At 42.1% G+C, this 22,718-nt stretch overlaps 1 protein-coding gene across 1 annotated transcript in view; it reads right to left on the bottom strand.

Moving 5' to 3' along the window:
* Positions 1 to 22,718, bottom strand: part of LOC147207838 (uncharacterized) — an 85,972-nt gene that overhangs the window by 54,435 nt on the left and 8,819 nt on the right. The window contains exon 2 of the mRNA XM_086107379.1: positions 6,967 to 7,390. Coding sequence (XP_085963505.1) covers positions 6,967 to 7,390 — 424 coding nt within the window. The remainder of the gene's footprint in view (positions 1 to 6,966; positions 7,391 to 22,718) is intronic.

Raw genomic sequence — 22,718 nt, 5'->3', positions numbered from 1 at the left:
AGATCCCGCATGTGTGTACGTGTGTTATAGTTGTGATTTGGATTCCCTTTTCAGGACATAGTTCAGTTAATTGGGGACACCCAGGTCAAATTCAAGCCCACAGTCACATGGGCGCGAGGAGGAAAAGAGTGAAAGTGGAGATTAGAAAAATGTCAGGCGTACGCTAACCGCCCCCCCCCTCCCCCCGCCGGAAAAGTCCAAATCTGGCATGTCCAGCTCCAGGCCTGGAGGTCCACCGTCTTGCCTGTTTTCCATCTCTCCCTTCTGCAACACACCTGATTCAAATGATCAGATCATTAGACAGCTCTGAAGCAGCATTAGAACAATCCAGATTATTTGAATCAGGTGCGTTGCTCCTGGGAGAGCTGGAAAACAGGCGGGACAGCTGTAAAAGAGAAAACCTTAAGTCTGGCTGAAATTGACGCAACGGGAGAAAATTTATGACAGCTCTACTGAAACAAAAAGGGGATCATAAGATGGTGTTGGTGAGAATAGAGCATTGCATTTTAGCAACACGTCCCAAAAGGCATTTCTGCATTGTGATTTATTTTTGCGCCATGGGAAAATAGCATTGTGCACATGCTAATATTTACTACTTAACACTAAGTGTAGAAAAACGGCATTTTTCTTTTTAAATTTAAAAAAGATTGTGTGAAACTTGCACTGAGCTCTTACCGACCTGAATGTGGTCAAAACATCATTTGCCATGGTGTGACTGCACACGGTGATATTTTGTCTTTAAAATTAATGTTTGTGGCCAAATGCTACAGTGAATGCTACTGATGGAATAACTATCACATTTGAAATGGTTATTAAGCAGCAATCTGGTCAAATGGCAAATAACTGTGAAGCAATTCGACCAAATCTCCTATCATGATAATCCTAAAATAGACTGGAATTTGACTCTCAAATATGGGGAAAACGTCCATATTATTCACTGTTTAACAATTATAATCAGATTTGGAACTGAATAAAGATTGTGTCCCTTAAAACACAAACCCGCTCCACTGTGTGAAGATAAACCGTCACCAAAAACGTCTAGCTCTGATTTGGCCCGTGAAGCCGCCTCTCTTTATCTCCTGGCATGGCCGACTGAAGCATTTTGGGGGTCAAGTAGCATACGCGAGGACACTTCAACTCTTTTGTGATGATGTGCCAACATGTCTGTGCTTTGGGCTCCAAACACAGTGCACCCCTCTTAAGGACATGCGGTTATATCCCGTGAGTGGAGCAGCGGAGGCCTGAAAAGAAACTCGCCAGCTTTTTCATGCTCTGTTGAAAAACATACAGTGTGCATGTGCGGTGGATATCGATGTATTTCATTTAGAAATATGACAATGCCATCCATCAAACCTGAATTATGACAGATACCAGTTCATTGAATACATTATTATTACTATCATCATCTTTGTTGCACACGTGAACACAAATGATCAATGCCCACTTGGCAGATCTGAGATCGCCGGGCCAATTTTACATCCTCCGCTCATGAAAGAGTGCTTGCATTTCCTTGAAAAAATTCTTGGACCTCCTGCATGGACTCCAGCATAATCAGTTTCTTCTCCGTGATGTCAAGGACTGCGCCTCTCATGCGCCAATTTGAAAGGGAATGCGAGGAGGCCCTTTAATTGGTGATGAAACAAGATGGATGTGTGCACACCCACAGTGAGGTAAAACACCCAATTTGGACACATTCATGTTTAAATTTTGAGCACTTGTGATTGGTTCCACAGGGTTCAATTTTGGAGCCCCTGCTGTTTTCATTGTATTTGCTGCCTCTGGGTACCATCTTCAGAAAGCATGTTGTTTCCTTTCATTGCTTTGCGGATATGTCCCATTGAGCAAAAAAATTATTTTTCGTTGATGACATTTTTGTTCTGCCAGGAAGAAATCAAAACCTGGATGGCACCGAACTCCTTGAATTTCAGTGAAAAGAAAACAGAAGTTACGACGTGTGGTCCCAGTGGCCGTTTTACATCCATTCCATTCCATTCCATTTTTCCGAACCGCTTGATCCTCACTAGGGTCGCGTGGGGTGCTGGAGCCTATCCCAGCCGTCTTCGGGCAGTAGGCGGGGGACACCCTGAATCAGTTGCCAGCCAATCGCAGGGCACACAGAGACGAACAGCCATCCACGCCCACACTCACACCTAGGGACAATTTAGAGCGTCCAATCAACCTGCCATGCATGTTTTTGGAATGTGGGAGGAAACCGGAGCACCCGGAGAAAGCCCACGCAGGCCCGGGGAGAACATGCAAACTCCACACAGGGAGGCCGGAGCTGGAATCGAACCCGGTACCTCTGCACTGTGAAGCCGACGCGCTAACCACTGGACTACCGGGCCGCCCTCGTTTTACATCCCAACCTGTTAACTCAGGCCCCCTGGGCCTTATCTAAAGCCAGCAGTCACGAAGTTGGGTTTTAAATTGGATCGGCAATTTGGTGCTGTTGTTAAATCTTTTTTCTTTTTTTTAATCTAAGGCAGAGGATTTAGGTAAAGCTTCTCCTTTCTCAACAGCACTTAGAAAGAGTAATCCATACCTTATTTACATTCGGCTGCATTCAATTTTGGAGTCAGCCACCCCTCCCTCAATATTACAGTATGTTCATACAGTATATTGTTTTAACTGTCTTTTTATGTCATATTTTTACTCCATGTAGAGTGGTGATGGTTGTTTTTAAAGTGCAATATCAAGTTGAGTTGAGTTCAGAGTTGTATAAGGAGTAGATGGATATGAATGCTTGGAAAGTATGTAAAAAAAAAACTCCAAAAGATGTTTTCATTGTGGGTGTCAATGGACAGACAGATTATATTAAAAAATCCCCCAAATCCAAATGAACATGCCTACCACACTGGCAGAGTTAATCCTTTGATGCAGGCTGAAATGAGGTCTAGTGAGGTGCGCTGACAGTTCTCTTCAGATGTTCACAATCGTCACATGATTCATAATCAACCCTATTTTGCTGCACTTAAACTGAGCAAAGGTAGCCTTGCAATTCTCAGTAGACAGAGCATGAGTACCCTGTATTGTGCATGCTCATTTACACAGTTTTGTGAATCTCTTGTTTACTCGTCTTGACTCCCCCAAAAAATACAAAACAAGGTGCTTGTATCAGTCACTGTTTTTTTTTTGTCCGTGCTAGTGATATAAATGACACATTTTTTGGGGTATGTATTCCACAGTGTAACATCTGTTTGATTTGTCTTGAATCCCCCCCCCCCCCATAAAAAAAGGAGAAAACCAAAGAACATAAGAGAGAGTAGAAATTCATGTTAAGATGTACTCTCTGCTGAATTAAGCGATGCAGTGTGCAGTGTTCGGCTCTGCTCTACTCAAGTCAAACACTTCCCGCAAGAAGTGTCCTTTGCGTGACTCCTTACTAGAGAGAAAATTAACCTCAACTAATAACAAAAACTGGGTGAATCTACCACAACACTATGCTGAAATCTTGTGTTTCATTCTGTGTGTGTGTGTGTGTGTGTGTGTGTGTGTGTGTGTGTGTGTGTGTGGCGGGGGGTATGAATGCTTTTTGTGTGTGCCATTTCTGCCATCCCAAAGAGGTTGATGTCATTTCAGTGAACGATGCTAGATGGTATTCAGTGTTTTTACAAGAGCTAAATATTGCACAGTGTGATGAATCACGACAGATACTCACTCAGCACCGTCAAAATGACCTCTTTTTTTCTTTTCTTTTTTTTTTACAACATGCGCCTTGATACACTGTTACTTTGTGTAGAGCAGGGGTCCCCAACCTTTTTTGCCCCACGGACCGGTTTATGTCAGACAATATTTTCAGGGACCGGCATTTAAGGTGTGGCGGAAATAATACGACAAAATAATATGGTATGAGCTGCATGAAAACGGTGGTGTTTTCGAAATATAATAATAAACACAAGGAGCGTCTAATCTGGCCGCAACACTCTGATCGCGATGGTCATATTTGATGCCTTCAAAATACGATACAATGCAAATTCAAAGTGCATGAAAATGACGACTCACCACAGCCCCGAGCTTGATTTTCTGCAACCAGACGGTCCCATCTCGTGGTAATAGGAGATAATGGCACCTCAAGTGTGTGTTTTATGTCCAGTCTACTTCGTAATTTTGTTTTAGTCGCCGTTGCTGTAGAAAACCCCGCCTCACACAGGTAGCATGTCTGAAATTGCAACAGTGCTATTGTGGCGATCTCAGAATATTCAGCCATAACTTTAATCCAGTTGGCTCGAACGTACTTTTAAGGCCGCCGTCATTTGCGATCTCCAGCAGTTTTTTACTCATTGAGTTTTTAGCGTAATCGGTCAGGTGACGCAGAAGCGTGGCTTGACGTGTGTCAAGCGTGACACAGACGGATGTAACGGAGAATCCGGTAATTTTTCAAAATAAAGCATATTTCGTATTCCGAAATAAATAAAACGTAATTAAGGCAAGTTCTTTCTGTGCGGCTCGGTACCAAATGCCCTGCGGACCGGTACCGGTCCGCGGACCGGTGGTTGGGGACCGCTGGTGTAGAGGGAACACATAACTATGTAAACAATTTAACATTTGAAAATCAGAAGACTTAAGAGTAGTAAATGGTCAAATAGAAATGTCTTCATGTGAACGAGCATTATTCAAATTAACTTTGCGGATTCAATCTCCCAGGTCCCCGCACTCTTCCCCCGTCTGCACGGAGAGCATTTCGGACTTTGTCTGACGTCAAAGTCAGATATATGTGACCCAGCTGTTCGGACTGCGATCGCATTGCAAAAAATTGGATATGTATCCGATCTAAGACCACAGATGAAAGTAACCCAGGTCAGATTTGAAAAATGTGGAACTGAGCCGTTCAGACTGTCATGAGAAAAAAAAAATTTAAAATCTGATCACATCCGGTCCCTCTACCCAGAGTGCATATACTTCATGAAGGTGCATAAGTGAAACATTTAAATTGATGACGGAATCTATGGAGCCCATAAAGTGCAATGACCTTTAAGGGTCGAAAATAAAAATAAAAAAAGCCAAGAAATTTGAAGTCAGAAAGTCTCATAGTCTGATGGGAAACACTAACATAACCTCCCTTCTATGACTTTTTACCTCCACAATCCGACAGTCAAAGAGTCATGCAGGAGTGTCTTGTGAGGCATTTTTTTTCCGTCCTTCCCAAAATATTTAAATGTGGTGAGAAGCGTCGATAGGAAAAGTCAAAGAGTCAGTCAGGTGGTGACAAGTTATTCTGCTGTGCGACACGTGACATTTGTGTGAGCTCGCATCTGAAGTAGGCTGGCACTGAGGCAAAGCTGGCCTTTTACAGTGTCTGCCTAACTGGCGTTCATCAGCGAGCCCCGCCGCACTCGCACGCCACCCACAACCTCATGAAACATGCAAATGGCAGCTGGAAGTACAAAGTTGTGCTGTCTCTTTCTTGCCAGCGAGTGTATCCACATGGTGTTTAGGAAGGATTGCGTCCTTTGAGTTTTATGATGATACAGTCAATACAGGAATGGACATGGGTACAGTATTGATAGATTTGAACATTGTTTGTCTCTGTGAATAGAGTGATGCATGTTGACACTATCTAGAAATGTGAATCGACACATGTTTACATATCGTCTGCATCAGAATGGACAGACAGATGTTTCCATGATCTGTTTGTGAAAATGGCCAAATGTGTTGACATTCTGAGCTCTATTTTTGTCGACGTGGCGCTTGGCGTAGAAATTGGCACACCTTAATTTTACCGATGCCGTTTGCCCCCGGCGCATCTGACAGTTTGATGAAAGGAAATAAACCAAACTTTGATGTAAGGCGCTGTTGTGATATTTTGTGGACAAATATGCAGTTTTTTTGCGTTGGGTTTAAATCTTTGTATGTGTGGGGGAGCTCTCCCGCTGCCAGGGAGAAGATGCAAGCCACACATCGTGGAGATTCCAACCCAAAACCTTTCGATAGCGAGGCAACATGCTCACCACCAGTCTATTGTGCTGCCCATGAGGTATCAATGTTTATTTAATTTTCTACTCAGCTTGTTTCCTTCACGTTCCCTCCTCCTTAATCATGCTATTGCCTCAGTACCCAAGCTTAACACGCAACTGCTTTTTTCGCCCGAGTGCCGACCCCTGTCAAGCGAAGGTCGGACCGAATATCCTATGTTCGGGGGAGCCGGAAGCGGTGGAGGGCATGCATGGGCGAAGAAGGGGGATTATACTGCCAGTGATTCATTTGAACTTTTCCTCTCTTTGAAATGGCATCCCAGAAATGGATGTCACCACACAATGTTCTCCACTCAGAGTGCAGGCTGGATGCTATGTGTAATAACAGGGAACCTCTAAGAGGACGTGCGATGGGCAGGTCCGGTGAAAATGTACTTTGATTGGAAATCAGGTGCTATTCAGGACCTGCCCATTGTCATGCACGTGGGTGAAGGTGTCTAATTGAGTGTTTTGATTGCGCAAGCGAGACAATTGATGGACCTGTCATTATTGTTGTTAAGCTCTTGATGGAATTGGACCGTTTGCATCAGAATGGCAGACAGATGCATATGTGGAAGGACTAACAGATGTTTAAATTCACCTGTGTAGATACTTACAGATTCTTTTGTAGATGAAAGTGTAAAATCTGATATTTGTATCATATAGATGTGACTGGACAGATGTGTTTTAGACCTGATGGGCTCTAGTTTGATGGCCAGCACAAGTCTAGTGCAAAGCATGGTTGAACCATGTGCATGGGTGGAGTTTTCTTTCTTTTTCGAAGACGCACGGTCGTTATTAACGGTCGTGTGCGCTGCTGTGGGAGGGAACACAGCTTACTTGCTCTTCCTGGCCAATGGAAGCAGCTCCTCTCATTCCCTTTAAATTCACCACAGGAGAGGTGCACGGTGTACATGACGGGAACATGAACTGTATCACTGGATATGCAAATCAAAACTGACACCCTCCACCCCTCAATCACAAGATGGAACAATTCTTGGCGGGCTTTTCCTACCTCTTCCCATTGATGGATATAGCGAATGAGTCTGGAGAGGCGCAGGAGGCGAAGCAAGCTGAGGATCTTGGTGAAGCGGACGATCCGCAAGGCGCGGGCAGTCTTGTAGAAGTCGGAGTCAATGCGCGTCTCTACGATGAGGAAGATGTAGTCCACCGGGATGGAGGAGATGAAGTCCACCACGAACCAGCTGCGAAGGTACTTGATTTTGATCTGCTGTGGGTCCAGGATGATCTCCGTGTTGTCCTCCTTGACGATGCCCGTCCGGAAGTTCAGCACAAGGTCCAAGAGGAAGAAGGTGTCCGATACTACGTTAAAGACGATCCAGGGGGGCGTGTGCTCGTCCTTGAAGAAAGTGATGCCTACGGGGATGATGATGAGGTTTCCCACCATTAGCAGCAGCATGGTCAAATCCCAGTAAAACCTGGTTGGGGAGACAAATGGAAAGTAACATTCAGAATGGAGCACTGGACAACTGATCCAAAACCAGCTGCACAAAAAGCAGATATTTGAATCCCTGCCATGCCCTAACATCCATCCATCCGTTTCCCTTACAAAGTCGCAGGAAATCTGGAATGCATTCCAGGTGACTCCGAGCAAAAGGCAGGCTACGCACTGAATTGGCCGCCACTTGTCATTCACTGTCAGGGTGATTCTTAATGGAGGATTGAGTGGAAATCAAATCCAAGATCAGTTGTATACATTTCTTATTCAAATACCATCACATCAGTAATGCTGGTAACACATCACTTCAAGTTTTGAGGTTAGTAATAATCTAACATGTTACTTTTAAGTGTTCAAGTAGTGTTTTCCCTCTCCTACATAGAGTTGGTGTGAAAAGATTTCTAAAATCACTGCACAGTTGCAATTCATGACCCAGCTGAGAAATGAAAAGAGTGCAGCAAACAGTACACTCATCTCACCCATGGTGTCTCTCTCACGCACATATGAAGAATAATAAAATACAGATAAACACCTGATTCCTAACACTGTAGTAGACACTAAAGTCTACTTTCCGTCACCAAACTCTCAGGTAAGCCAGCATCATGTAATAAAAAGCACACTCAGTCAGCCTGAATGTGAAGCAAGGTGCACCGTGATCTGCCAAATTCCCAAACAAGGGAAACTTGATTTGCCCCGGCACAAATATGAAGATGTGCCCGTTTTTACACCACGCGCATGTGCACCTGTGCATGAAAGCAGTGCTCACAAGGTAACCAAATACAGTCTGAGATTTTTTTTTTTGCCATACCAGTTACAGTGGAATATGAATAAGTATTTCAACAGATTGAGGGTATGCCAAATAAAGACTCTCTTCTAACGCAAACACATAATTCCTGAATACACAACCTTTTTATCATTTGGGTGCACCAAAAATTGTATTATTTACTTTTTTACTCCACCCAATCTGCATGGTAACAATACTGCATGCTTGGGCAGCATACTTGACACCAGCGGGGATTGAAGAAGCTTGAAACATCCCATTTACATCCCAATTGTTGCTTGTATTAGGCTTGCTACATGACATTTAATCCAGCAGTGGATAAGTATGGATTAATTTTCGCTCTTTGTTCGCATGTAAACACTGATGCATATTCCACACATGTGCCGCTTTGCCCCCATGACAACCACTGAACATGAAAGCTATTTGCTGTTTGGACAGTAAATCTAGATTGGAAGGTCAGCAAGGGTTAACTGCTAATTATAAAGCAACCCTGTGAACTCGTCCATCTTGCGAGCAAGGTTTGGATATAAATTGCGCTCTACTGGACGTTCAGTAATTGAATCCAGATTGGCTCTTTTGTGTTAAGGAAGATTTATCCTGCAGGAATGGGGAAACAGGGTGCGGTTCTTGCATTGTCCACCAAACCAACGACTTTATATGATTTACCCACCTTTAACTGGGCCATAACGGTCTGTCACTGCACCAAAGAAATTTCGAAACGGGAAGCCTCTGTACATATCCTGTAGGTACATAACAAGGGGAAGGGGGACTCCATTTTTCTGCAAGCTGGCAAGACTATAGCAATTAATTACAGCTCTTTCACTTCCCACTGATGACTATTGATTCCGCGGTTCAATCATGCGGCGTTGAGATAAATGTCATAGGGAACCACAGTAAACTAAGGACATAAGGCCACCGTTCACAAAGAGGATTCAAATAAATATAGTAACACAGAAGGTGTCATCAACGTCTACGATCACAGACTGTACATTGACGATGTTTGGGCAATACTGTTTTTCGCCGATTGTTGGTCAATCCACATGTCAGAAATTAAATGCAGTATTAGGGGTTGGTTGATTCAGTCACTTAAATGTCATGGGTGACTCAAGAAGACAATAATTAGTGCCACTAATTATTTGATGAGCTCACTAACTAAAAGAGCACATTTGCGCAGAGTAAAACTGGCATATCTTGATTTTTGTGCTGTGTGAGCCTTGTTTTGCGTGTTTGAAACCATGGGCACAAGTGATCAGTTGGAAAGCCGTCTCCAAGTAACCACTTCACAGCAATGATACGTGATTGCGCTGGCCAACTTTACATCATCAGCAAGGGGAGATGTTCTTGCAGTTCCTTAAAAAAGTGCTTTGCGTGTGTAGATTTCCTGCATGGAATCCTGCCATGGAGGCTGTGCGCTTCTCCTGCGCTGAATTTAAAGGGGATAAGAGGACTTCTTCCATTGGCCAGGAACCAAGTCAGCTGTGTTCACGCTCACAACGGCGCAAACTCTAAATTGTCCCTAGTTGTGAGTGTGAGCATGGATGGTTGTTCATCTCTGTGTGTCCTGTGATTGTCTGGAAACCAGTACTGGGTGTACCCCATCTACTGCCTGAAAACAGCTGGAAGAGGCTCCAGCATGCCCTGCGACCCTAGTCATGATAAGCTGATCAGAAAATGGGTGGATGGATGGATGGATGATGGATGGATAAAAACCCAATGATTCTATCACCTGTGTTTCACTGGTCGCGTTTTATGCCAATCAGAATACTTCTAAAGCCAGTGATAACGAATTGATAACTTGTTTTAAAATAGCTCCTCTAAAGGGTCCAAGCACACTTCGTCTTATGTCACTCACATGTCCTTATTAGTACTACACGTCAACTATTTGATTAATGGGTCATTCATTCATTTGTCAGGAATGATTTGTAAAATACTGCAGGTTTGACTTCTGCTAAATAGTTAAAAAGTGCATTAAATTAAGTGAGACAAGAGTTGCCTTAACTTCTACGGCAATGACAACCAAAACAATAAAACTCTCTGGAAAGTACCGTAGACTTGCTGTTGGTCCAATCACATGCTCAACGTGTGAATGTTGCCTTCCTCTAAGTAACGACATAGATCCTTACAAAGCTGCACAGGCTGCTTAAGCTGAGTTACATTGCACAAGGTTTACATTTTAGCAGAGATTCCAAGTCCTTGTGTATAGAAACATCTCAGTGTCACATACACCACACACACAAGAGACAAAGCAGTGACAGTAATTGGAATTCCTCAAAGTAAAAGGGCATCTGGTGTTTCAGCTTGTTTTCAAGTGGCGTTATATTTAGACAGAGCTCACCACCGCTGAGTTAGCTCGTGCTGGGATGTGAAGCCCCTGGAGAACAAGAAAATCTTCAAAAGAGGAAATGCTTACACAGGTAATGACATTTGTACTTGTAGTGCATATACTGTAAGGCATGAATATTTATTAGACTTACACAGCTTATACAAGTGTACATGGTCGACAACAATGGCTCTGATGATTGGCTCCTTGCTTTTGCCTTGAAATGTGATGACTCAATCAAGTTAGTAATGGTGCATCAATGCATCATAATTACGTACATTACATTAGCAAACAAATACAATATTGCTTGACAATTACAGCCGTGAATAAAACGCAAAAATGAAAGCATAAATGTACTATCTCCATGCACTATTTTAATACATATTAAAGATGATGAAAATAATAATGGATTCAATGATTAGATTCATGCAATGATTCAGAAGTGTTCGATGCAAGCCGTTGTGATATTTATGAATGAAATATGATGACATCCAGCACACACGTGCCAATATTCACCGAAATCTGCGCCACAACTTAGACCAGCTTCCATCAGGGATGAAATGTTGTCTACTTTCATTCACCAAATCATCAGGTGCATGTAAAATAATATAATCCGCCAAAACGCCCAACATGGCACAGCGTGGTTTACCATCCTCCCAGCTACACTAATTGGGGCTTGCACCGACACCAAAGTTAAAGATGCGTTAGTTTTTACGCCAGAGCACATGTGCTCTGTTTATGAAAACAGAGCCCTGCCATCTTCATTGGTCTGTGTAAAAATAAGTCATTTCATATAACTAGTGTTGAACGAGTTTTAAATGTATTTCTTTTTTACAAAATACAGTGACTGTGATGGGTATGCCGTACATTCTTATTTGAGTACATGTGGGTAATAATGAGCGTTTCCTCTCGAAAGGACCTTAACTTAACTAGCTTCAAAAGACTTTGTGTCCCATCCAATGACAGGACGGGTGCAAGGTGCCCTTCCATGGTATATCACTTGGGTGCATATAAACAAGTGTGTGTGTGTGTGCGCGCGCGTGTGTGTGTGTGTGTGTGTGTGTGTGTGTGTGTGTGTTATGTGTGTTATGTGTGTGTGTGTGTGTGTGTGTGCGTGTGTGCTTGCATGCGTGTAGCATCGCATGAGAAGAGTAAATGCTCCTGACTCTTTTTGTTTTCCCACTTGTGTCTTTGCCTCTTAATGGAGGTCAGACCATCTAAACTTAGCCGAGATCCTTCTACTGTGTTTTATTATGCACCGGGACTCTTGATATAGACGATTGTTTTATAAATACAAAAGTGGTACATTTGAAAGGAATTAAATCTGTTATGTTTCGATCTGGTTACGTTTGGTTTTGATTCCTCATGTGCCCTTTTTTCGCCACCTGTTCTCGTTATCAGTGTTCCTTGTGTGTAACCAATTAGCTCCCTCAACCCTTTGTGTGTTGTCCAGGTGTTTCTCGTTGTCTCGTCACTTAGCTTGTATTTGGTTCCCTGAGTTTCTGCCAGTCCTTGGTGGGGTCAATGTGAGCTGTGAGTATGTGAGCATACGTGCGCTCCTGTCATGTTTTGTTTCCTGTTGTAGTTTGGTTTGATACTTGTGATTTCCAGGCATTCTTTTGAGTACTTCGACTTGGTGTTTTTTTCCCCCATTGTACTGCTGTGTGTATTTTTTGTTAAATACATTTTGGTCAATCAAACCTGCTCCTCCCTGCTTTTGGGGGTCCTACAACTACCATCACGCAGAACGTGGCAAAATCCCTGCAACGGGTATAGAGTACTCTCCTTCTGAAAGAAACAAAATATTTTATGACTTAAAGAAAACTGCGGAATATAATGGTGAAAAAAGAGAAAATATGTATTATTATAGAAAATGAATATTCTTTTCTTTTTTTGTCAGATAATGAGAGGGGCTGAGTGGGTTTGTTTTATTGTTTTAAATTACAGGGCCAGATCCTGAAAGAAAAGTATGAAATATATATTTGTTTAAGTTAATAAAATCTTGCATACAACTGTCAGGAATGTAAATAGCAGAAGAATTGAAAAACATAATTTTCCTTTGAAAAGTCCTTTGAATAGATAATCCAAATATGTGTCAATCAAAACAGGATGCCGAAAAAAACAAACTCTAAAGTTTGTCATGTTTGAAGTGGAGTAAAAGAACAGATCAATCATGGGGTAGACACTATGGGACAATCAAACTTGGGACACAAACTGAACAGTGTGAACCTAACTACTCGCTCCTACTTGACTTGTTACGGTACAGGGAGGTCGGAGTCGTGATGAAGGGCTCCCTGACATTTTTCCATCCTCTGGAGAGACAAGGTACCGGCCAGGCCGAGCTCTCTGGCGGAGACATGTTGTCACTGTCAGAGTGCCGCGGACTACACGATAAGCCTCTCTCAGTTTCCTCGCCCTGCCAGCCAGCCACGCGTACCTGAGAGGAACGGGCACAAAGAGCCCGAAATGGATGCTCATTTTAGCCTTGGGGTGGGCCTATATTTAAATGGAGACGCAGGGGGCACTTGCATGGGCTCTCTGTACCGCTCTGAAGTATAGAGGAATTCTACAGCATAAGAACATGTAGCACAGTATATTACCAGAGACAAGCTTATTATGGCATTCACTCTTCATTTGTTAGTCTACGTGTCAGTTATTTCATATACACTGTAAAATAGATGTTGGGGAAACTCAATATTTCAAGGCAACAAACTTCAATAACATTTTGATTTTAGCAAGTTTTGCTTGTGTGATTTTTTTTTTCTTTCCTGCATTTGACATAAAAAAAATGAAAGTTTACAAAATCCTCGTCCATTTTATTGAAGCTCAACTTAGAGTTTGGTGAATTCAAAATTCCAAGGCAACAAATGTCGATAAAATTTGAAGTTGAGCAATGAAACGAAATATTTTTAGGTTTGCGAATCTCGTATTTTCAACAAAAGAATAAGAGTTTACAGAACTAATTGTCCCTTGTATTGTCCCCAAACTTGAAGATATAACTAAAAAAATACTCAGCAAATTGTTCTGGGGCAAACAACCTGCTAGCTTTGTTGTGTTAATTGACATTGTTGCCATACATGTCAATTATTTGTATTTTAAAGTTGTTGCAACTTCAATTACTGTTTTAGCCCCCAACCTCCATCCATCACAGGTTCTCCCCCACTGACCAAAGCTGCGTATTCGGAACATTTTAAATCGGTTAAAATGACGGACTCATTTCGTTCAGGGCGCTCATCTCTTGTTGTAAGCTGCTCTGCTTTCTCCTCAAGCCAAATATCCGACTCCATACGTTATTGTGGAGCAGTGTAGTTGACAAGTCGACCGGTTTGTACAACCACGACAACCCACTGACTGAATATTGACATCCGAGGTGGAACAGCAATGCGTCTACTTCCACAAGCTCCGCTGAAAAAACAGCGCTCGTCAAATGTGACTGAAACTGATGTGGCTTTGCATAATGAATGATTAATTTGTTTGCTTGCAATGTGTGCGTGTTTGCCCAAATTTTTCCTCGACAGCACAGCTTTGCCTGTTGCACCGTGTGACATCTAAACAAATTTGACTCAGTGTTATGTTTGATATCAACAAACAAAACTGCAAAGTGGGTGACGTCCTCTTTTAGGGGTAGAAAATGGTTACTGGTAGCCTTGGATTTTAGTTTTTGTAGACCGATCTTGAAAGAAAGCATGCTTGCAACAATCAGTCCTTTTTTCAATCCAGGTTTGACTGTTTTCAGTCAATTTTATTGCTATTATTGTCCATTTAATACAAATCGCCTATGCATTGGTTTAGCAAAATTCAGTTCATTTCATGCTTATTTTTTGCATGACGTTTTTGGCCATCAGCGGTTCATGAAAGTGGAGTAAAAAAAAAAATCTAAAACATAAGATTATAAACAGGTTTTTTTAAAATTTTATGTATCACCCTTTATAATATATAAATTACACATCATCACTATTTTCTTTATTTGTAAACTTTACAATGGGTTGATTTGACCCACAATGTAACAAAAGTTACAAATACTCTTTTAATGATCAATGATTAGAACGGCTTTAAGTTTATCGACTTTAGATGTTGATAATAGTTAGGAGAGGAGCCACGACACCGGATTCACTGAACCGCGTCAATAGTCCCCTACTCTTGCTTTTAGTCTTGGTTCATACAGTTGTGTCTAGATTTGGCCTTAATAGATTTGAAGCAAGGCATGAAAGCTATTTCATGGAGAGTATATGAACACAATATAATTTGGAAAAGTGTAAGTGTGATCAAAGGAAATGTTCAATTTAAGGGGGCGACAACACAGGGTTAATGCAAGCATAACAAGAATCTCATCAGTTATGTTGCCCCAGGGTGGAAGTCAGATTATTTCGACATCACCTTTAATGGCAGTCAAACAATGTTATGTTTTGTTCGCCTTTGCTACAGGACATGAGAGTAATTACATTAGCATTAGGGGTCACTTGTCAGCAGAACTTAATTAATGTACGTTTTATAGCAGAATCAGTTTTTGGCCCACTATTCCAATGCCATTTTACGTGTCTGTCTATGACCAAAGCAGAAAGGTCCTCTAAGCAAGTCTTTGTTGCTCAAACTGGGGAGAAAAAAAAGTACAATAACTCATATCCGTGAGGATAAGTGAGGTAACTTTACACCCTGGGTAACTTTTGACTCACAGTCATTTCCTGTTTCATGAAGATAAGATATGCGCAGTATATCGTAGGGCCTGGCCGATTAATGGGCTGGCCAATCAATGGCCAAATTTTCATTGAAGATCCCTGCTCGATTGGGTTTCGATAATTATATACTGAACAATATATATATATATATATATATATATATATATATATATATATATACTCTTGATTGGGTTCCGAATTATGTTTTGAGCCCTTCATCCTTCCGGCCGAAGCACCTGCTTCCTTCCACCATTTTTGGCAAATTGTGTGGTCTGTTTTGGATCATGAGCCCCATAAAATGTACCTAATGTTAGCAGACAAAAATATATAATAATAATTATAATAATAATAATAATTGATATACTTTCATTGTCACAATATATTGCTGACATAGCAGTTTAACAATGGTTAATGGTTAATTGCCATTAAGGTTAAATAAAACGGACAGAGCAGCAGCCCCATTAAATCGGCAGCCATGTTTGAAAGAATGAATTAGGAGGAAGGAATAACAATGAGGCATGCGAGGCTCTTGTGTGCAGAAAGAGGGAGGGGGAATAAAAATTGGTGGATTTTTGCATGCACTATATTCTAGCCGTGGGCAGAGTAAATCTATCAAAAGGCTGTCACACTTAAAAAGGAGAACATCTGTAACAACAACAACAAAAACACTGCCCGTAAAAGAGTGGCTTGTTGCTTTTTAAAACACGCCATTTGGCAAACATGGTGAGATTTAACACATCCTGCAAGGAAAAGAATACAGGTTAAAAGGGTTAATCCTATTTTTGTTATCACCCATTCCAATGAACTGTCACAACGCCGGGGTCTCTTTGCTAAGCAGTGCCAGCAGACACAGTGTGAGCACATCACTGACATTGGGGCTGTGCGCTTGCAAGTGGCTATATTTAGGTGAGGCGCGCCATTTTATCAAGCCAACGCTAAGAAGATTTCATCACATGTTGAGGCAAATCTCCCCAACCTGAGGCTACCGGAGGAGGAAAAAAAAACAGTGGAATTTACGAAAAACCCACGGGGAGCTGAGGAAAACTAAATCGAGCTTTACCCACTACTGCTGAAATAACTCCATCAATAAGTCGTTCCATTGTTGGATATAAAGGCTTTTTTTTTTGTTTACTGTTGTCTAAAGTTATTTCTACAAGCATCAGTCAATGAAGGCAAGAGACAATGTGAATAAAAAGGCAGTCGTTCAACTTTGGAGAAGTAAAGCAGCCCACATACGTGCAGATGACGGGACACTTTCCCTCGCATCTTGGTCAAGGTCAGCAAAGGCCCAATGCTCGGATGTCTCTGAAAGATTATCCTGAGCGTTTATTCTGTGATGCAGCGTGTGGTTAAGAGTGAGTGCCCTCCGAAAAACATAAAGGCCTGAAAACCTTAAATGTTGAACCAGTTCAATATTTACCATCACAAATCCTTATGTGTGCACTCAACACATGATTGTGATGTGAAACGTGATGATCACTAATGAGAAAGTGTTTTCCAGCTAACAGCTGAAAAATATGACAAGTACAGTGGTACCTCTACTTGCGAACATCTCTTCTTTTTTAAATTTTCAAGTTACGAAACGTCTCAAGAGGAAAATATTGCCTCTTCTTACGAAAGAAATTTCAAGATACGAAAGGTAAAAATACAGCATGTCCTGCTACTCGCTGCTCCGAGTTTCCTGAACGCAACATACTTATAGCTGCTCTGCCATTGGCTATTACCGAGCATCATCCTGGCATCCCATTGTCCAAGAGGGACATCTACCGTATGTGTCTAAACGTGTAGATAGATAGATATGTGTCTATCCAGCATCCTCGTCATTCACCCCTTAGACCATGAGGTGTTCCAATAGTTTTACCCAGAAAATGTGTTTACCAGTCGGCTGATTGCTCACTATGCTGATGTTTGCCTTGGACATTTTCGAAGGGTTGTTAAAAGCCGACAAAAGCAAACATCCTTGGATCAGTTCTTTACAAAACGCCAGACAAAAATCACTTCTGATAGAGAACATGGACTGAAGTGGGCCAAAGTTAAATGACCATCCTTTATTCTTTTTTTTTTTTTACATGATGCAGAACTCCCTTTTAGTGTGCAATAATCTAGTTGTAACATGAATCTGTTACATATTTTGATGCATTTTTATGCTTTCAGAAACATTTATGTCTGAATTTTGGGGTGGCTTGGAACGAATTAGGCCATTTAAATGGAAAATGCGTCTCTACTCTACTTGCAAATTTTCTTGTTAAGAAATTTCTCTCAGAACCAATTCATTTCGTGAGTAAAGGTACTACTCTACTGTAGTTTGTTTTCAAATGACAGTAATTATGAATTGATTGCCCAAAACCGGATACCATGCGGTTTTACTGTTGCAGGGCTGCACGAAGGGTACAAGGGATGTCCAGCCGCTGCCATCATCATGCTCTTATCCCACTGACGTGTGCCAGGATCTGCTCTCTGCTTTTGCGGTCTGTCATGCTGCCAGTAATTGTGCCTCTCTTTTATCACCATTCCTTGTTATCTCCAAAAAGGTCCTTCGGGTTAAGTCACAAGGTCCACTGGCAGCCGACGACGAGTGCGGAGGAGGAAACACACACGAGCCAGACCCTAAAAACAACCACAACCACTATAACCCCAGCGCAGCCCATTTGGCTGGGGTCTGCTGGGGAGCGAGCGACGGGCTTTCTCCAAACACTAATGACGTGCTAAGATAATGTAGTGTGCGTAATAGTGAGAAGCTGCTCGCATTGTACATGTCACCTCGCGCCCTTTTTCTGGATGGTGCTATTATCTTCAGCACTCCAGCCACTGTAATCAGCAAATGGAGTGGCTGCGATGAAAGCCTTTCTTGTCTCACTCCAAAACGGTGATCTGAGGTCAAAGTGCAAGAAGAAGTGCAGGTGGACCAAAACAAAATCACCCTCCGCCGACCTATTAAGACTGACAAGCAGTGATGACAAAAGGAGGCTAAATGAGGAGCAATCTGAGTCAATATTTGGAGGATCATCCATCCATTCATTTTCGATAGCGCTTGGCCTCCTTACCCTAGTTGGGGCCTCCTTACCCTAGTTGGAGCCTATCCCGGCTGACTTTGGGTGAGAGACGGGATATACACTCGGCTGGTTGTCAGCCATTTACAAGTTTGTGTCGAGATTACAAGTCATCCCTTCGTTTTTAAGCTAATATCGGGAAAAATACCCCGTGGAATATGGAAAAAGTGGTAAAATGACAGTTATATTGGTTGTCATTCTGAAAGTGAAAGAAAAGGTAAGAAATAAACCCCCTCCTTTTATTTTTATTTTTTAAACAAAACTTTGTCAGATATCATCACAATAAGATTGATATCCATCCATTTCGCACTTGCCCTTTTTCAATTCGGAGGTGAGCTAGCTGTAAACTATCCTGGCTGATTTGGGGCAAGAGGCAAAATGCACCCTGAACAAATAACAGCTTTGGAGGATCAATAAATACAGTCACACTTTCTTTCCAACAAAAAGCAAACTAATATGAGAAAAATGCTGCCCAAAACTTGGCCAAAGGAAACCAAAGACAGAACAGTTGAGATGATAACAGGATATCCAGTCACACTGGTTGTCAGTCTCAAACAAAGTGCAATAAAAAAACAGCATTCAATTAGCAATTTCTCTCTTTTCTGGTACCCAAACTTAGGTTGCAGGTGACTGGGGTCTATCTAGACCAATTTAGGACCAAAGGCCAATCAATCACAGAGCACATAGGCTCTATGGACAAGCAATTATTTCCACTCACACTACCATAGGACCATGAGTACCTAGTAAAAACATCTCACTCAAGTAGGAGATGCTAAATCCAAGAACCACAATCAGTTTGAGATTGAGGTAAACATACGAACCACTACACCACCACACTGTCTGTGTAGCTAATTCCAATACTGTAAAACGCATAGCATGACAGTGGACACGCAAAACAATGCTTTCTTTTCTGGGTATGAATCTTGATGTCAAAAGTTGCGCATCTATGGATCCGTGTGTGTTATCCCATGCGCTGTGCTACCAAGTCTTCTCTTGGCCTGTTTTGGTTTTGAGGACTTTTTTGCGCTTACGTGCCAGTTTGCGGGATGGACACACTTGTGTCCGTTATGACTGATGGAGAACTTTTGACATCAAAACATGCAGAGGTTTTTAATAGACCTGTTTCAGAATCGTGTATCGAAACGGGGCTGCTAATGGAAATGTAATTGCACAGAGACTTTAGAAACACACTGTAAAAGATAGTTTTTGAATAAGTGCTCATTGTAATAACCATGATACCTAAAAGGGTTAACACACCGCACACCATTGTAAAACAGGAGGCCCCCGAATGGAATCAGAAACCAAATTTATGCTATTTCTAATGCATGTGGCTTTCTATTTATTGTTTTATTATGCCAAAATGACCACTGGTCAATTATTTTTCTCTCCTAGTAATATTCAGTTATGGCCAAAGCCCGTTTCCCGTTTGTGTGTGTGCGTGAGGGCGAGACAGAGGAAGGGAAGAAAAACTAGGACACGTTCCAAACAATGATGATGGTGAATCGGTGATGATGGTGAAGATAAATCAGGAGTCCGCCCACATAGCAGAGGAGCAGGAAAAATAGCCGCCGTCTACTACCGCTGCATGTGTGTGGTAATACAGGCCATTTGTTTGAGTGCAACAGACAGACAGTGTGTGGCGTGGCTAAGTCAAACACAATTGATCCAAGGGAAATATCTCCTGTGAGTCACACACACGCACACACACTGACTTCTTTATCCAGCACACTGGACTCTGGAGGTCTCGGAGCTGACACCCTGCTGAATCCAACGGATTTAGGCCTTCTCCCACACAATTGCAAATGATGACCCTGGCAGAGTTTCTCTACAAAGGGGCCGCCCTCATAGGGTAACAAGAGCTCAAATCTCTTAACCAGTCTTAACAAGTCTTAACCAGTTTGAAGTTTTGGGAGGATGACGCAATACGTTTACGGATTAGTCTGATGGGTTTCTACCATTAGTATCCTGAGGTGGTTAAACTGTTGCACTATAATTAAAGAATAAATAAATAGAAATCTCCCCAAAAAAAAAGACGCTCTGTGTCGCTTTCGTGGTTCATTGTCTGTTTTAATTTTTTTAAGGTGTAAGGGCCATTATTTGGGCTGGACTCAGTATTTTGGTCATTGCAAACATTTCTGTAACAAAAGCGGGGCAGGAGGGGGGCGTGTAATATTTTTGTTTGTTTTTCAATGAATTTGTTTGTGAGGCTTAGATCCTAGACATTAATTAGCATGAACTGGACTTGACCAATGCCCTTCTGGATCAGGGGGAATAATTGAGGTTCTAATGCAAAAAAATAAAAAAATTGACAAAAGTGGAAAAAAGGATATGGAGTGCGGTAAATAATATTTTTTTAAAGTTGATTTTTTTTACGTGGGAAGATGAAAGGCATTACTCTACTATGAGCATTGTGGGGCAAGCGGCACGGTTCCATTGTAACTGAAACGGGAAAAATACCTGTAATTTGGTTCATGGAAGATGGCGAAAGAATTAATTGGCATCAGCCTCAGGTCAACTGGAGTCAACTCGCTAGCCTTCTGGGGTAGAGGGAATTATTCCATTCAAACTCAAACGGAATATATATATATAGAGAGTTCCATTATAGCATGAATGCCAACAACATACGAGTGGTAAGGGGTTGTATGTTATCGTTTATGTTATCTAATTCCTCATTGAGATTGATGAAAAGTTTTAGTATTCGGTGACCGGGACTACCATTAGCACACCCCAGGGTGCCTGACAGTCACCCTGTCACACTAACTATAACTAGCTAAGAAACTAAATAGCCAAGTAACGACCAGCAATCCAAGCAACTCTGTTTGTCCGACTATGAGTATTTGTTTCAAATTATTTTGCATGCGGGCGGCCCGGTAGTCCAGTGGTTAGCACGTCGGCTTCACAGTGCAGAGGTACCGGGTTCGATTCCAGCTCCGGCCTCCCTGTGTGGAGTTTGCATGTTCTCCCCGGGCCTGCGTGGGTTTTCTCCGGGTGCTCCGGTTTCCTCCCACATTCCAAAAACATGCATGTCAGGCTGATTGGACGCTCTAAATTGTCCCTAGGTGTGAATGTGAGCGTGGATGGTTGTTCGTCTCTGTGTGCCCTGCGATTGGCTGGCGACTGATTCAGGGTGTCCCCCGCCTACTGCCCGGAGACGGCTGGGATAGGCTCCGGCACCCACCGCGACCCTAGTGAGGATCAAGCGGTTCGGAAAATGGATGGATGGATGGATATTTTGCATGCAGCGACACCAATTTAGAATGGAAAAACCTTTTGATAGGTGATGTGGTATTGAGCTGTCGGATTCAATGACTTTTTGCACAATAAATGACATCTTGACTTACAAGTAGAACTGATTAAAGTTTTGGACACATTCCACTAATTGCTTCTGAGCTTTAACAAAGCTTTTTCGTTCAGAGCGGTGACTTACTTTTAAATTTTAAATGCTTTTTAATGCAATGTTCCGCGGGTGAAGCCAACCCCCTGAAGCGACATATCACATCTTGACCATTTTTCATCTGGTCTGATGGGAGAGGGTCAGTGGAGGCGAGGGAAAAGGAAAAAAAATCAATTTCAGAGAGACAAGGGGTGTGACTATGCACCTGGGACACAGGCTCAGGCTGAAAAGGTTAACCTGTATGTGCGAGCCATGCGTGCATGAAGAGGTCAACAGCAAGGGAAGACGCCATTGAAAATACACTGCGAGACAAACTATGCATTAAAATACATGGAAGATTGATAACAGAACGTTTCAGTGAAAAAAAAGACAAAGTTAACACTTACAACCATCAAAAAGTAGCCATAATTCTCAGTGTGCTGGTGATCTCACTGCCACATTCAAGATGAAGTGACCCTTCCTTAACAGAGAGCTGCGGCCTATTCTGCGCAATGAATATGTTAAGTGTCAGCAAGCTCACGGTTTCTTTTTTTCCCCACGTGTTTCGCCATTTCTCAGCCTTCTCCTTCCCTCCTCCATCAACTGAATGTGTGGCGTTCAAATAATGCATGGCAAAAAGCCAGAAGTAGAGCATGTCAACGGGAATGCACAAAGGAAGAAAAGGTCCGCAGAGCTGTTGGTCACTTCATTGTCACACGCAAGTCAGAACCCGTTTCTCAACCTCTCACTTGAAGTTGTTTGAAAACGTATTGCGCGTACAGTTGATTCTGTCAAAGACAATTCGGATTTGCTTTTAAAAAAAAAGTCTGCGGAGTTCACACAAAAGTGCAATATTTTGCTTGAGACCACAGTTTAGGGCAGGGGTGTCAAACTCATTTTTGTCGCCGTCCAGATTTTAGTTGCAATTTCCCTTGGAGGGCCGTTATGACTGAAACCATATAAAGAAGTCAAGAATAACGGTTTATTCACCAATTTTTTAAGTTACTGTAATGAGGGGTTTGGTAACAAGCAAATGCTTACAGTATCAGTCTTATGTATTACAAATAAGAATTTGAAATTTTGGTTGAGATTTTAGCAAGCATCATGA

The sequence above is a fragment of the Hippocampus guttulatus genome, chromosome 3 (genome assembly GCF_054856545.1).
Source record: "Hippocampus guttulatus isolate MCC_2025c chromosome 3, RoL_Hgut_1.0, whole genome shotgun sequence".
In the NCBI taxonomy this organism is placed as follows: domain Eukaryota; kingdom Metazoa; phylum Chordata; class Actinopteri; order Syngnathiformes; family Syngnathidae; genus Hippocampus; species Hippocampus guttulatus.
This window is presented reverse-complemented; position numbering and strand designations above follow the sequence as displayed.